The sequence below is a fragment of the Corapipo altera genome, unplaced genomic scaffold, assembly GCF_003945725.1.
Source record: "Corapipo altera isolate COAL_440 unplaced genomic scaffold, ASM394572v1 23, whole genome shotgun sequence".
NCBI classification, from domain to species: Eukaryota; Metazoa; Chordata; class Aves; order Passeriformes; family Pipridae; genus Corapipo; species Corapipo altera.
The window spans coordinates 10,758,753-10,774,482 of record NW_020884878.1 but is presented as its reverse complement, the minus strand read 5'-3'; the positions used below and the strand labels follow the sequence as shown (position 1 = coordinate 10,774,482).

Below are 15,730 nucleotides of genomic sequence, written 5' to 3'. Positions count from 1 at the left end.
AAAACAGCAACTTTCAGCTAAGCTGTGGATGGTTCTTGTCCTTTCAAAGAGCAAGCTAGTCCGACATGCACTTTGTAGAGGTCAGTGCTGTACAACCACTCCAAATCTTTTTTTATCTCCACCATTTTCCTAATACCCTGTGGCAGAAATATCTGAGTTTCTCTTGTCTTGGAGCCTGAAGACTCACGTCAATCTGATATTTCCTTGTCTGAGTTTCTTTTCCAGGTCAGCAATTTGATTTTCTCAGTGCCTTTGGAACTCTCAGTTGAGAGTAGCATCTCTTCTGTGGATTGTAATCTTATCTTTAAGTTTTCCTTTTAAGTATCTTAAGGTCCTAAATGGACACTTTCTGGCTTTCTTATCTCTTACAGCTGCAGAAGTTTGAACCTGAACATAGCCTTTTGCTAGTATTCTGTTGTCCCTTACAAAGGAAATGCAGAATGCCTCATGATTTTGCTATCGAATTTTTTGAAAGAATATTAAGTGGCTGATCTTCACTATTTGTAATTACCATAATACCAACAGAGGTAAAATAAAGAATTTTGCTTTATACTGGCTTACTTGGAGGATAGCATACCACTCCATTAAATATCCAAATTTACTCTTCTTATTACTAAGTTTGGAACCTGTGGTACTGCTAGAACTTCAGTAGTTTCATGTACTACATGTAGACATCTGGTAAGTCACAATTTGAAGGTTGCAAGGCATTTTTTTATAGGGATGCATAGACATTTGAGAGGGTTAATTTGGCTGAACAGTGGCTAAAGTGTTGCATTCTTTACACTCTGATACCAGGTTTACACATGGGGTTCCCCTGGGTGTTATTCTCGTGCAACAATGACTCTGTGGCAGAATATGAAGTTCTTAAAGTATTTATAAACTAGGCTTATACATATTTATCACCAGCATAATGATAGGAATAAGTAGACTTGGATAGGAAGGGTATTCTGGGCCATGGACTTACGTGTCATCACTCCTGCTTATAGTGCAGGAAGCAAGAGGTCAGATGTCAAAAAACATTTTGCCTGATTTTGCTCGATCTCTCTGTTCTGCATGTGCTTAACAAACATTAAGAGTTTAGACTGTGAGATAGGAGGCTTCTTTGAGAAAGAGGTAGTTAACTGTTGTATTATCCTTAAAACCAAGAAGAGCTGGGATTCTTGAAGCCTGTGATTCCTTTCCAGTGTTCTGACAAAGCAATTTATTATGGCCCAATTATGTCCTGTATTGCATAGATGTTAGTATGTTAGGTAACTGGAAGCTTTTGAAAGAATTTTGTTTCTGTTCTTTTCCAGTATGTGCAGGCTACTGTGCTGGGTTACTGATAGGAACTTCTGTCCACTTTTTTGAGGCATATAATTGTCAACTGACTTGAGGATGGCACTGTGTAATGTATGCATTCCAAGACTGAAGGCATGTGATGGTAGGAAGGGTCACTCTTCCTGGTGAATTTTAGGAAGTAGTCAGAGCCTGTTTGCACCATGAGTATTGTGCACTGTTCTGGTTCTCCATTCCCAGTCAGAGTGGAGTAGAATCAGAGAAAGTTCAGGTAAGAGGTAAGAAGAATGATCAAAAAGTAGGATGAGTTCCACATACAGAGAAATTAGGTTAGGGCTCTTTAATCTGAAAGAGCAACAACTGATGGGAATGTGAGAGGTCTGCAAGGTCATAAGACAGGGATGGGTAATTTCATTCCTTTCCAGTACAAGAACATACTAAGTTTGTAGGACTTGGTGTCAAAGCAAGTAATGGGAAGTGATTCTTCAACAGTGTGTGACTCCTTGCCAAGTACCGTGTGTACTAAATGAGTCCAAGAGGTCAATGGGCACCTACGTGGAAGAGAAATCCACTGAGAGTTATGAATTATACAGAAACCACACTGAGCTCAGAAGGTCCCTGAGCTGAAAATAGTTGGTGGAATTATATGTGCTTGCCTTGTTTTTTTTCTTCCTTTTGCTTCTGCAATGGCTTAGTTGGAGACAAGTTACTGAAGACATTTGTTCTGGTCTGAACTCTCCTGGATATTCTTATATTGTATTATTTTTATCAGAGCACCACTCATGCATGTGGAACGTGTGACTTTTGAATGCTTGCCCCCTCAAGTAATGGTTTCATAACACAGCTGATTTTGGAGTGTTAGCTTCCTATGAGTTTAGCCTAGACTGCAGCAATGTAGTCAGACAAGGACAAGGACTGCAGTTTGGGGCCCATTCCATCATCTAAATGTGTTATCTGTCTGCACACTCCATGTAATTGAAGATGAAACTAGGGAGGTTGAAGTAAGGTCTGTTGATTCACAGACTGGCATCATAATGTCCATGAAAGACATACCATTCTGTTGTTTTGGCACCTTCTCCGAAATTGAGGCCTGATATTTAAAATCTGTTTTCATTAAAAGATATGTGTGTTCTGTGGAAGACAAGCAGTGTTGCTGTAAACTCTGTTTGATAGTATGCTACACACATAGTGTGGTGACATCAGTTCTCTGAAGAGGAACACTGGTGACTGTTTGGTCTGCTGCAAGCAAAGCTCTCTCTCACTTTCAGCTACTCATGTTCTCCAGGTCCTTCTTTTAGCTGCATTCTCTACCGTGTGTGGCTGGAGGTGGCTTCAAACTGACTATCACTAACTATACCTTGAAAGACTTCTCTGAGGAAGAGACAAATGAACCCATTTTACAGATACTGCAGAGAAACCGAGGCCCTGATTGAGTAAAAATTTTCACTCATTTAGCTTAAGTGAGCAGGCAAGTGCATGCGATTTACAAGATGGAAGATACTAGATTTTTAATCTTAAGCACACTTTGGATATGCTCTCATTACTGGACAATATTATTTCATTTCTAATGGTTGTCTGAAAGAGAACACAGCCTAAGTTGTCCTGCTGATCAAAATTCTTGAGTTGCCATGGTTGGTAGCAGGTTATAGATTTGTTCCACATTTTTATCTTACCATCTAAAGTCAGAGAATGTCAAAGTAAGATGTATAACAGGCCCATCTTATCTCTTGTACCTCCTTGCTGACTCAGCTCTACCGCTCTATTCTTAGGCTTCTGTCTTCTAATCTCCTCTGGCTGATTTCCCCCTATGTTTTAAAATGTTTCTGGTGTAGCAACTGTAGCCAAGACTTTTTATTGTGAAAGTGGAAAAGTACTGCTAGACTAATGAGTGAAAATGGATGTCCAAGCAGCCATAGTGCAGCCACCTTTATTTTAAGGGGAATAACAGCAGAAAAAAAGTATGGTAAAATGTAAACCATTTTTGGCAGGTTCAATGAAAGAATGATGCTAAATACTATACCAGTTTTGCTCTCCTGTGTCATTTTTTACTGCTTTCCCCTCTTCTTATTGTATGGAACTTAGTGACAGCTACATTTGTATGCCTGGGCTTTTAACTGTTTTATAAAATCTATCTGTATTTCATATGTGAAATATTAAATCTTGGATATAGTGCCTGATAAAACATCAAAGCATAATGACATTCACTGTTGTCTGTTCAATCAAGTCCATAGAATTATATCAGTGATGAGTGATGTCTGCTTTTTTGTGAGACAGGAGAAACTAGTACACTTTTGTAACTTTGTTATTCTCAAACTTAAATAAAAAGTATCCCTGTTTACTAGTGGCTGTTGGTGACTTTCAGGACATTCATAATTCTGTGTTCTTTTTGTTGTAGGAAAGGGACAAATTCTACTTGACGCGCAGTGTCATATTGGAGTTACTGCAAGCACTCAAGTTAAAGTCACCCTTGCCAGACATGAATCTGCTGCTGTTGGTGCAGGTACAGGAGATTCTTATGTTATTCTCATACTGAACCTGTCTCAGCCCAACTTCAGGAGTGGGACAGAAGAAAAACTAAGTCCAACATGGTTGCAAAAAGTACCAGCAATGTTAGGGAAAGCAGGAACTCTTTGAATGGAAATCCAGTTACTTATGTATGCATTGTTGCATACATTTAGGCTTCCACATTAAAATTTAAGAAACATTTCACAGAATGATAATGAGCTGTGCATCACTGCTGCCATATTGAGGATCATAGAATATATCTTGAGTTGGAAGGGACCCATAAGGGTTGAGTCCATTGAGCTTCATACCATGTCGCAGTGGAGCAGGTGCCCCAGGTGCTCATATCCTAGCCCCAAGCACAGTGTGCAGTTTGTTTGGGGAAGGGTGCTAGTTGATCATGGGCCAAAACTCAGTTTCTAGCAGTAGGCTGTCTCCAGTCCCTGAAGGTCATTGTCTTTTAACCTGTAGTTTTTCAGTAAAGAATACATAGACAATATTTCTGTTCTTTTCATTCTGTGGAGTTAAGCTAACTTTTTCATTGGAATATCTGAGGAAATAAGACACAGACTTGTGAAAACTTCTTCTGCCTCTGAGATGGCAAGTGCGACACAGTTTGGCACCACAAACCTGTCCCACAAAAACAATTTACTGAAGTTCTTCAAATGTAATCACAGGTAGTGGGCTCTCATTGTTTACAATGAGCTAACAATGAAATGTGTTTAGGAACTTAAAATTCTAGGGAACCAGCATAACAGCAGTCCATAAAGTGCAAGCAAGATGTTTATTACGTAGATCATTCATAATGCTTCCAGCATCTGAGCTCCATTCACTCTTTCCCTTCCCATTATGGGATCAGAGCTTCATGTAGCTTACTATGGCCTTATTTTCTTCTGAATACTGGTACATTAGTCATAGTAAGTAAGTGATTGCCAGTTGACAGAGAAATAATACTGACAAATGAAATTATATAGCCATTAGGATAACTCTGAAAACAATTATTTTGCCATCAGTGTTAGGGGAAGAATTTGGGGAGGGAACGCTTGTTTTTTTTTGTTTTTTTTTTTTTCTTTTGTTGGTAAAGGGTTATTTTTTAAAATCTATTTTAATTTAAAAAACAGGAATTTACCCTTTTAAAAAAATTATTATTAATTTCAAACTTCTTTTTTTTCACTCCCAACCAATACCATCAATTAGCTTAACAACCACCAATCTCTTTCTGTTTTACAGGTACAGTGATGCACCTTGATACTGTGTGCATTGGTATTTGGTTGACTAGAACTGACTTTTCTTGTATTACAGAATAAAGCAATTATTCTGCATTACTCCATTGTATAGCTTAGTCCTGTGACTGCCCCAAAGGATGACCATCCCCCAGTTTAGGCAATCCTGAATTTCTCATTTGAGAATGCAAACATGCCATGTCAGTTTTAGCAGTGGTATTTAACCAATGAACACTTGCCCTTCATATTGAGTCAAACACCTGATGGACCCAGTAAGCAAAACTATGCATCTTTATATTATCTCATAAAGTTAAAGTGATATTTGCCTGGATTTTCCTCCTAGCACTGTTCCCATATGCTGTATTCACTTTGGGATGTATTCATACCTTACACAACAGCATCTAATGTGGATATAAATGTCTTTTATGATGTCTTTCTTTCAGAGGCTGATGAAGTGATTCATATTTCCTGCTATCCAAAGCAGCCAGCTTCTGTTTTTATGCAGTCAGTGGTAAAGAATAGGGGTTGTATTCAGACCATCTGCCATAGATGATGCCTACTGGAGGCATGATGACTACTTCTCCCATTGACTGTGCAAATTGGCAGCTCTCAGTAGTATGTGGTCTGAATCATTCAACAGCTTCTTGAATTTAAATACCATAGTAACCACTAAGCCCACTGTAATTTAAGAAATTTGCTAGTAAAAACGCATACATATCTGATTTTTTAAATTTTCTTTGGTGTCATTAATAGAATGAAGGGATTAGTTCATTTACCACACAGAACCACTACAATATTAATTCAAATTGTATGATTTGAATCAATAAGGCCATAGCAGAATTAATACAGCACCAAACAGAAATGGCTTTAATTTCCAACAGTCGTGTCTCCATGGACATGTGAGCTTGTATGCAAGATTCCATACAGACAGTGCACACAGAATACAGAGATTCCATCAAAATGTTCCAGATAACAAAGAAACTAAGAACACTTTAATTTAATGATAGATCATTCGTGGGCTGACTAACAAAGGAATTCCTAGAAATGTACATTTGACACCCACATTTTTCCAGATTATATAGTGCCATCAGTGTCACTGGTGACATAAGTGCTAAGATGAGAGTTAACTTTATCCCACTTTACAAAGAATGAGAATTTTAACCACATCACTTCAATCGTTGCATAGGTGTCCTGGATGATAAAGGATACAGAAAGTCTGTCTCCTTGATTTGTCCTAGCAAATGAAAGCCATCATGTACATGCTGCTGTTCCATGGGTTTCCATAGGAACTGCTTCTTCACCCAGCATTTTGTTTCCCATTGCTTTTCTCCTGCTCACATTTCATTAGCACACATCTTCAGGATTTTCACTGACTTCAGGTTGTATTAGTGTCTCTTTAGAATTTACTTGTTCAGTCAGGCTCTAAGATTCAGTGTATCTGATCTGTTTTGTTTAGGTGACTCCTATTTTGGGAGGAGCTAATTTAAATCAGTGTATATCTAGTGGTTTCACTTTATGTTTCTGTGAAACTCTAATCTACTAATTACTGAATGAAAAGATTTAAGGTGACATATAATATGTTTATAAGAATATATATTTTAAAACATCGGATTATGAGTAGAGGTATAATATATACAGATTATGATGTATAGATAATTCATTACAGTCAGCAGACATTACAGTTTAGACATTACACTGCAGCTGTATCTCAGCAGGCAATGCCAGTAAGATGCATGACAACTACTTACCCATTTCTCATTTCTTTACACTGTCAGGGTATTTTTCTTTCCCTTTTTTTTCCTTTTTTTTTTGTTAATTTACACGACTGCCATGAAATTGCTTGCCAGTGACGTCTTAATGTATTATAAATTTGTAGAGGGAAACACATAAATGACAGTGAATTGGACTGGAAATGTAAGAAATTTTTCATTTTGAGTTTGGTTTCCCTGTGTTGTAGCGAGGTCGGGGTCAGTCTCTTTTCCCAAGTGACAAGTGAAAGGACAAGAGAAGATGACCTCAAGTTGCACCAGAAGAGTTTTAGGTTGGCTATTAGGAAAAATTTCTTCACTGAAAGAATTGTCAGGCACGGGGACAGACTGCCCAGGGAAGTGATGGAGTGGAGCAGCACATAAGGGTATGGTTTAGTGGTAGCCTTGGCAGTGTTAGGTTTATGGTTGGACTCTGGTCTTAACGTCTTTTCCAACCTAAATGATTCTGATTCTATGATCCTTTTTTGACTGCATTGCAACTTCAGGAAGGATGCCTGGAACTGCCAGTCTGACAATGAGAAAAATAAGCTAAACAAGGCCTAATTATTCGCTAGAGGATGACTTAAATTTATCAGTTTTTTTCACATGTAAATTAATATTTCTTATTTAACCCAAACTCTTCTGTACAAAAGATACAGAAAAGCTATAGATATATAGTTGGGGTTTTTTTTATATAGCTCTCCTGCTTTTTTAGAAAGCTTACAGCAGACCAGTAGAGGTTCCTTTGGGTGCTGTTTCTTGTTGTTGTTTTGAAAAGAAAATGTTTGAAATAAATGACATTTGTCTTTGGTGAGGGTTTTTTGTGACTTAGATGTTGAGTCCTGTACAGTGGCTGTAGCAGTGCACTGAATTGTTGGGTGCTAAATATACCCAGCCAAATTCGTCATGGAATTATGGGGGTATTTTGCAGCTGATGTAGTACAAGAGAAGCCAAATCTGCACAAAAATGGTTGACTGAAAAATCCTTTACACAGGAAAACAACCTCTCTGTTGTGCAGTGGACCTAGTGTCAGCATTGCTCTTTCTGAAATAGGGTGCATTAAGAAAAAATCTGTCATCTGTTTGCTTAAGTCCATTAATGGTCCTTTTTAAAAGAGAAGTGGAGAGTCATGGTTGCTGTTTGAACTAAGACTCAACAGTCTTTGCTGGATTGATATGCCCATACCCTAAGGCTTTCCTTTGCTTTCCATGTACTTATTATAGCTGTGGCACAGAAGAGCACCAGGCCATGTCTCATCTGAAATATGAGTTAGATTCCTGGTTTATTTCTATTTGACTCATTCTAGTGTAAAATAAATTTTAACCAGAGGAAGAGTCAACTGGAGCCAGGCCAGTGTCTAACTAGTTAGATTATTAGTCTAAACTCAAGTATGTCTCAGACTTTTTTTCAAGACAGGTGAAGTAGTTTCCAAGTCTTGGTTGGCAGTCTGAGTTCAGATTAAATCCAATTGAAAGGTAAAGCTTGTGGAGTGTAAGAGTAAATTCTAGGTCTGTAGAGGATATTCTGAAATTTTCATGAAGTGTTCGGTCATTGAGAGTACTGCTAACACACATGCATTAGACAACCATGAATTATATTGTGTAGTCAATATCTGTCTCAGTTTGTGAAAGTACCGTGGTATTAATTTTCAAGAAAGAAAATTAAGTCTTAGACCTTAGTTTGGCAGTTATTTTCTGTCTGCTCTTTCTTAGAAATTTACATTGCATCACTATGGACAGAAATTGCTCAAGTGCAAATGTAGTGTTAGGACAAGAAGTTGTAGGAACAATCAAATCATATGCAGGGTGTCCAATGCCTTATTGAATCTTATAATGATTAAATAACAGTATTAGCTGGTTTAATATATGAATGATGTGGACATTGGAGATTTTAGGTCAAGGGATTTGGAAATAAAAAGAAATAAAAAAAGAAGAATAAAGCAAGGAAAATAAAAGTGTAAGAGCAATTAGAAATATTCTACTATAACAGAATGACACTGACCATCTCTCAGAAATCACTTGTTTATGTAATACTGCAGCCTGTATTGTGCAGAAGTTATATGACACCATACCAGCATGTTCTCATCTTCAAAACTGTTTGTATAATTCATCGTTGCAGAACTTCAGTGAACATGTTATATCACAGTGAAAAATATAGCATGTTCTCCCTTGTCATTCTCTATCATGGTTTATTCTATAATGAATGAGGAGCATTTGATATATAGAAGGAATAGCAAATATGTATATATATGTTTGTTCATAAAGAAAGTCTGATTTTTATGCAGTATTCTCCAAATTGCTCCTGCACAGCATATGTGTTAATTAAGCACATTAAAGTCAGAATTTTTTCATTATATTTATCTCATTTATAATGATGAGTTAACTAGGTTGTTTGTGAAGAATGAGGTCTAGAAGGGCAAATTACCATGAATAAAATCAAGAAGACATCTGAACTGATTTTAATGAAGTAATGAATAAATTATTAGTGTCTTCAGGTTACTCCAAAAAATTTAAAAAATAACTTGTATTTAATTTTTTCTTAGTTTGTTTGTGCAGATGCTGGAACAAAACTAGCTGAGTCAACAATCTTGCATAAACAGATGATGGCCTCAATGCCTGGAGTAAGTACTGAATCAAAGTCTATTTCTTAGTTCTGTTGTTCTGTTTTTAAAAAAAATATCTTAGTCAGCTTGTTTCCTTAAATTTAATGCTCTTTCTTTTTCATTTCTCCTCTGGTGGGTAAGATGTATTGCAGGCAGAGGTTGAGATGCTTCATCCTTTTTATTAATTTTGGAAAAGTTCTGAACTTGATGTTGCTTCCCTTAGTTTCACTTATAATCTTTAGTCATGTAACTACTTTAGTGGAGCCTGTGCTCAAGACAAATGGAGATCTTCTACTATTCTGTGTGAGGAACAGACCAGCTGAATGCCTCAAAAAATGGTAGCAGGGTGGAAAGCTACAAGCCATTGCTTCCATTCTCACAAAAGATTATTTGGTTAAAGAAGGGAGTTAATGGTATATTCCTGGCAATGTGTAAGGCATTCATCTATATCCTGATGATGAGTTTAGTTTAGGAGTACTAAATTACAAGTACTCCTATTTACCTAGACACTGAGCATGCACCTGATGAATATGCGAAAAAGTAGCACAGTGGGAAGTCTTCTCTTGTTCCATGACACATGTGACTGAGTACCCAAACAGATGGAAGAGGGTTAGCCCAGGTTTGCTTCACAAACTGAGTGAGGAAAATGTTTCCCTATATGTGTGTCAGCTTTAGGGATGATGGGATAGGATCTTTCCCATTATCTTCTGAAGTTCATGATTTTTTAAATGCCAGTCTTTAATAATACCTTTCCTCCCAACAGAATATTTTAATTTATACTTGCTGTAAATAGATAGACTAACACTGGTGTTGGAAGCTGTGATAGGAATGTGATCATTTCAGAAGAAATCATAGAAAATCAGGCTTTGAATGAAACAGAGTAGATGGTTGGAAAGAAGTCTTGTGCAACTGAGCATTATTTTCAGAGATTGGAGTATAGTATCTTGTATAATTCTGTTATTCAGTATTCTGAAACCCACGTGGAATCCTTCGTACACATAAACTAGATGGAGGATATACTGACAGGGTGACCTTATTTTACTGGGTTTTATTCTGTCATGGAAACCGACAGGAACAACCTTTGAAAAGCCAGAAGGTGGCACAGTTCAACACTGTGTAGATTGATATTACCATACAAAAATGAGGAGTGCCCGGGCCAGTTGTTTAAGTATAGAATGCTAGCAGTTTTTCAAATTTCAGCCACTAAAACTCAATTATGGCTTAATAATTTTGCGATCAAAACTAAATCTGGTATACTCAGATAGGGTAATCAACCTCTGTGCTTCAAAGTGTAGTTAATTAAGTAGAGGTCAAAGAGGAGGAGTTTTCTTCTGTAAACTCTACTGCAATGTTTTGCCCTGAGCATATGACTTCGGATAAAGTAGTCTTTGGTGACTTCAAAAGGATATTTAATTTAATAATTTCATCGTTTAGCTTCAAAAGTTAATCATTGCTTTAACTTGGCCCCTAAGCATGAGGCATTCATAGTTCCCCTTGAATTCAGCTAGCATTGTCTTCACCTTAGACTATTAACATGGAAACAGAAGTTTATTTGATACCTAGTGGGTTGGTGGTATCACCTTCTGAAAGCTTGTCTCCGGGGTTCTCTGGTCTGTTCAAAGTCTTTATTTAATCTGACAGCTTTGTTCCGTTGACTGCTTTGCACACCTTGGGCACATAGTGTAATAGCTGAAGGCCAGATTCGCATTTCTCACTATGTTCTAGGAAAAGGATTATGAAAATTTGTACTGCAGAAATACAGCAAGCACCATATGGAGTCCTTTTGTTTTCCCTTTGGGGTCGTTCTTGCTCTGGCACATGTGGCTTCTCAGTGCTCACACCTTTATGATCTAACTGAAGCAGTTTGTAGCTTAAGTGCCATTAAGATGCTGTATTTTGAATGATTTTGATTCAGGAGTATATCAGAAATACTCAGTTTTTAAAAAAGGGAAAAAAAGTAAATTTCAGTGATGTTCATTTTAGTGATGTTTACACATAAAATACCTGAAGACAGTTATTTATACTATTTTTCCATCATGATTAGTGTGAATATAAGGGCATCTGTGCATGTGACTGAATTTCAATTATAGATTATTGTTTCCATTTGCAGAAATGCTCAGCTGCCTGAAAAACTGAGTTGTTAAATTCTCATCGTGTTTTTAAAACTTTGATTTTGGATCACTGTAAATTTCAGGATGACATGACAAGGGTATTCTTGCAAGTTTCATGAGTTAATCTTTTATCGCTGTCACAGATAAGAGTATTTTATAATGCATGAAGAAGCTTACAGACACTGGGCCATCTTATACTGTAATCAGATAAGAGGGCATATTACAGATAGAAGAAGAAGATCAAAGCATACCTATTCTTAATTAAAGTAATCTAACTAAAAAGTAAAATAAAGAATTTGAGACAGACCTTGTATTCTGGTGAAGAAGAAACAAAGACAAAAAACATTGAATGAACATTCAAAACCTGATACTTAAACTTATTTCTGTTGTGTTTTAGTGTGGAACAGCAGCAATGGAATGCATGAGGCAGTATGTTGGGGAAGTGCTGGATTTCATTGCAGATATGCATACCTTAACCAAATTAAAGGTTGGTTCTGAGCATACATTGATTTAAAGTGTATGTGCTTTTTTTAAAAGAAGTGTATTTTCTGTAAGGAACCTGCCTGGGAGAAGTATCTGAGGATGAGTGACAAGGTTTTTTTCTTTCTATTTTAAAAAGCTGTTAGTACTGCTATAGGTTAGAGACTTCTGGGGGATTAGTAAAAAGTAGCTTATGCAGTGTTGAAATGGAGGCTGATTCAAATATAGTGAGCACACAATAGAAATGCAGGCTTGATTTTTCTGAAATGTTGATGATAAGCTAATGATAAGTTTTTCTGAAATGTTGATGATAAGCTAATGTCATAGCAAAGTCACTCTGAGAAGTAGTGGTGTTTAATATAACACAGGGAAACATAAAAGTCCTTGCCTGTATGACTAAGTGCACTCCTCTGGAGGAATCCTGTGTCTCTTCTATACACAGACACTGAAAAAAGGGGGTGTCCTTTTTCTAATGGATGTTGTTTTCATTTTCAGGTTATGTTCTGTTGAGGTGGGGAAAACCCAAATATTGGTCTTACCTCTGTAATTGAAACTGCTTTTTGGTTTATTTTCATTAGTTGGATGCTGATTGTAGCAGGAGTGATAGGAAAATACTTCTGTCAACATAAAATATTTTATTTAGGAATGCATTTCATGAAAGCATCCTAGTAATCATTAGCTGATCAAAACCTAGAATTCCTAAAACTTCTATCTGGTTTTTCACTTTTGTGTTTTGAAATTGGACAAGAAGCTTCCCAAATACGTGGTCTGGCTGTTTAAAACTACATCAGAACCCAATGGTCTAAAATTACATGTTGTTTTGATTTAGCCATGTCATACAGGAATCTGAGAACAAGATTAGCATAATAGGAGAGTAACATATGACTAAAACATTAAGTATTGTAAAAAATAAGCTTTGTCTGTCTTGGAAAATTAAAGGGCAGTTCTTGTTTAACCAGACCAGATAAAACATTCTGTGGTTCCAGCATAGTTGAGAAAATATTTGTAAGCATTTCTGATTTCCGAAATAGTCAGAACTTTAAAAAAATTCACAAAATCTAGATTCAAATTCTTGTAAGCTCATTTAATATATTTACTTACATTACTTGGGTTTTATTAACAGAGGTGTTACTCACTAGGAAGTGAGTCCTAAGATCATCCAGTTGTACAGTTTCTTACTACAAGTATGTATTATCAACAGCATCTGGAGCACCAAGCTAACTAAGAATGCTATATGATTTATATGGCTGGTAACAATCCCAACCGCAAAATTTTAATATGTGTTCAAATTTGGAAATTTCTACTCTCTCTAGGAATTGAGTGAAGAGAAATAGTTGTTTGTTTATTCTTGCCTCATATCGTCTTTTGCGAGTCTGAGAATATTTTTTTGAAAGAGGTTAATTATTTTCAGTCCTTTGTATTAGCAACTACTGCATTATTGAAAAGGTAAAAATGTTAATTCTGAAGATAATCACATTTCAGTGTACTGTTTCAATTCAGCTTATCATGCTTTTTATCCCTTTGGGATAACAGTTTGCAAAGTTTGGCAAGGCTTTATTTAGAAAATTCCACCTTTTTTGAAAATGTATAATGTATCTGCCTACATACCTGTCTATCCTTTTTACCTGGCTGTATAACAAAGCCATTAGATATTCATGCTGGTAAACAGGGTTTTTTTCTCTTGAAAGAGACTTTAATTAAGTGATTTTTGAGAGTGTAAGTTTCTGGAGTCAGATACTTATCTGTTACAAAAATATTATTGGTTCACTGATTTTTTTATCCTATTATAATAATTGAATAACTGATGACCTAGATTTTCTTGTACAAAGCATATGGCTCTCCTTTTAAGCAAGCAACTGCATGTATTCTGTTATAGTCTAGTAGCAGAAGGTAATGCAAAGTTAGCTTAATAGAAATATAGAAGTATTTCAAGAAGCACCAATGAAACATTCCTTAAAGCTGGAAAAGCAGGATAATAAATCATCTTTCCAGGAATAAATATATATGTGTTTCTTGGTAAAAGGTTGGCCCTTTTTATTTCCAGGGTTCTAAGGCATTTTAACAACAGAATAGTGCAATATAGTCATATTGCAGGTGAATAAGTGAGAGCTTCTTTCTGAATGTGTAAATGGAATATTGTACAGGGAAGGCACTTCCTGCCCAGATGCTGTCTTGTTAAATGTTTAGATTCTTCCATCTTCACTTAAGCTCTCTGGATGTTCAAGCATTTATCAGCTGTTGAGTTTGCTCAGACAAAAGCTGCCTATACATTTTGTACAATTTATATTTTGTGTAGGCTCTTGAAAATATGACCCTCTGTGGAAAGATCTGCATATAAAGCTGTTACTAATATAGCTAATACAGGGACTAATACTAATACAGGGACTGGACAATTTTTTAAAATCTGTTTCTGGGTTTTGTTTTGTAGACACAGTTAGAGATCCTGAGAAAGAACTGAAGGGAAATGAAATAGAACATGCTGTTGCTTGGAGGAACTTAGGGTTTGGGTAGGAAATCAGATCTTTGCCTTACAGAGTCACATGAAGACTTGTTCTCAGCCACTGCATGAAGACACGTTTGGTGGACATCTGAAAGTTGGTTTAGCTCAGATTGCTGCTATGGAAATCACTCGGGGAAACCACAGAGACAACAAAGCTGTGATCCGATATTTGCCTTGGCTTTACCATCCTCCTTCTGCAATGCAACAAGGGTGAGAATGCTTTTCCACAGAAAGGAATACTAAAATGAGTTAGAAATCTTCGCCAAGTTCTGTGTTTATTGCCAGATTCCATAGATAAGACCCACAGTAGGGAATAATGGGAGTGGGACATGGAAGCAGCTGGTCAGCAGCTCCCTGATCCTTACCTGAGGAGTTTGTCAATGTAATATTTAAAGTACATGCCAAAGAGACAGTGGAGGTAACTTCAGTGGCTTGACTGGAGTTACCTTGGAAATTATCTTGATTCTTGATCTAGATGCAGACAGTGAAAAGCACACAAGTGCCTGATCAATCCTAGAATGATAGAAAATATTTTGGGAATTACAGAGAATACAATGGGAAATGGCCTTTGAAATTAGGGAGTACAAATGAGTGAGAACTCCTAAGGATAAGCCTACTGATGTGATGATAAAAATACTAACTTCATCTAGTTAATGTTAGGTGTGAGAAATCCTGCTCAAGACATGTTTTTTGTCCCTTTTCACTGTGATAAATCCTGATATGCAGCATTTTATCTTCTGAAAAAAGGGAGATACTGTCCCTTGTCTTACCATGACAACAAATGAGATGTTTTGAGTCTAGGCCATTTGACTATGTATTCTTGTCCTAGATTTATCCTGGACTACCTGTCCACTAAGTTCTGTGTAGTCTGAGTCTTCTCCCAAGCTGTACCAATGATCTGTGCCTCCATCACACTGAGACTGCATCTGCTTAATGTGCATAAGGAGACTCCATATTTTGGGGAAAGCCAGAAAAGCTATTATTGTTTAAAATCTGCTCTCTCTTGACAGGCCCAAAGAGTTCATAGAATGTGTCTCACACATTCGTTTGCTGTCCTGGCTACTTCTGGGTTCTCTGACACATAATGTTGTCTGTCCAAATTCTCCATCATCTTGCATGCCTATTCCACTGGATGCAGGCTCACAAATTGCTGACCACCTTATTGTTATTCTGATTGGGTTTCCAGAGCAATCAAAGGTAAGGGATTTCATGTTATATGTGGAGAGGTGTTGTGTGTTGGCCTTATTGCAAACACTTATTTATTTTTTTATAACAAAAAAGGAGG

General features: G+C 36.8%; 1 protein-coding gene across 12 annotated transcripts in view; it reads left to right on the top strand.

Annotated features, from left to right (window-relative positions):
- The window catches only part of UNC79 (unc-79 homolog, NALCN channel complex subunit), a 105,645-nt gene that overhangs the window by 79,365 nt on the left and 10,550 nt on the right, over positions 1–15,730 (top strand). For all 12 annotated transcript variants that reach the window (XM_027637905.1, XM_027637904.1, XM_027637893.1 and 9 more), the window contains 5 exons: positions 3,674–3,778; positions 9,295–9,372; positions 11,863–11,952; positions 14,480–14,655; positions 15,456–15,642. In XM_027637905.1, the coding sequence (XP_027493706.1) occupies positions 3,674–3,778; positions 9,295–9,372; positions 11,863–11,952; positions 14,480–14,655; positions 15,456–15,642 (636 nt within the window). The remainder of the gene's footprint in view (positions 1–3,673; positions 3,779–9,294; positions 9,373–11,862; positions 11,953–14,479; positions 14,656–15,455; positions 15,643–15,730) is intronic.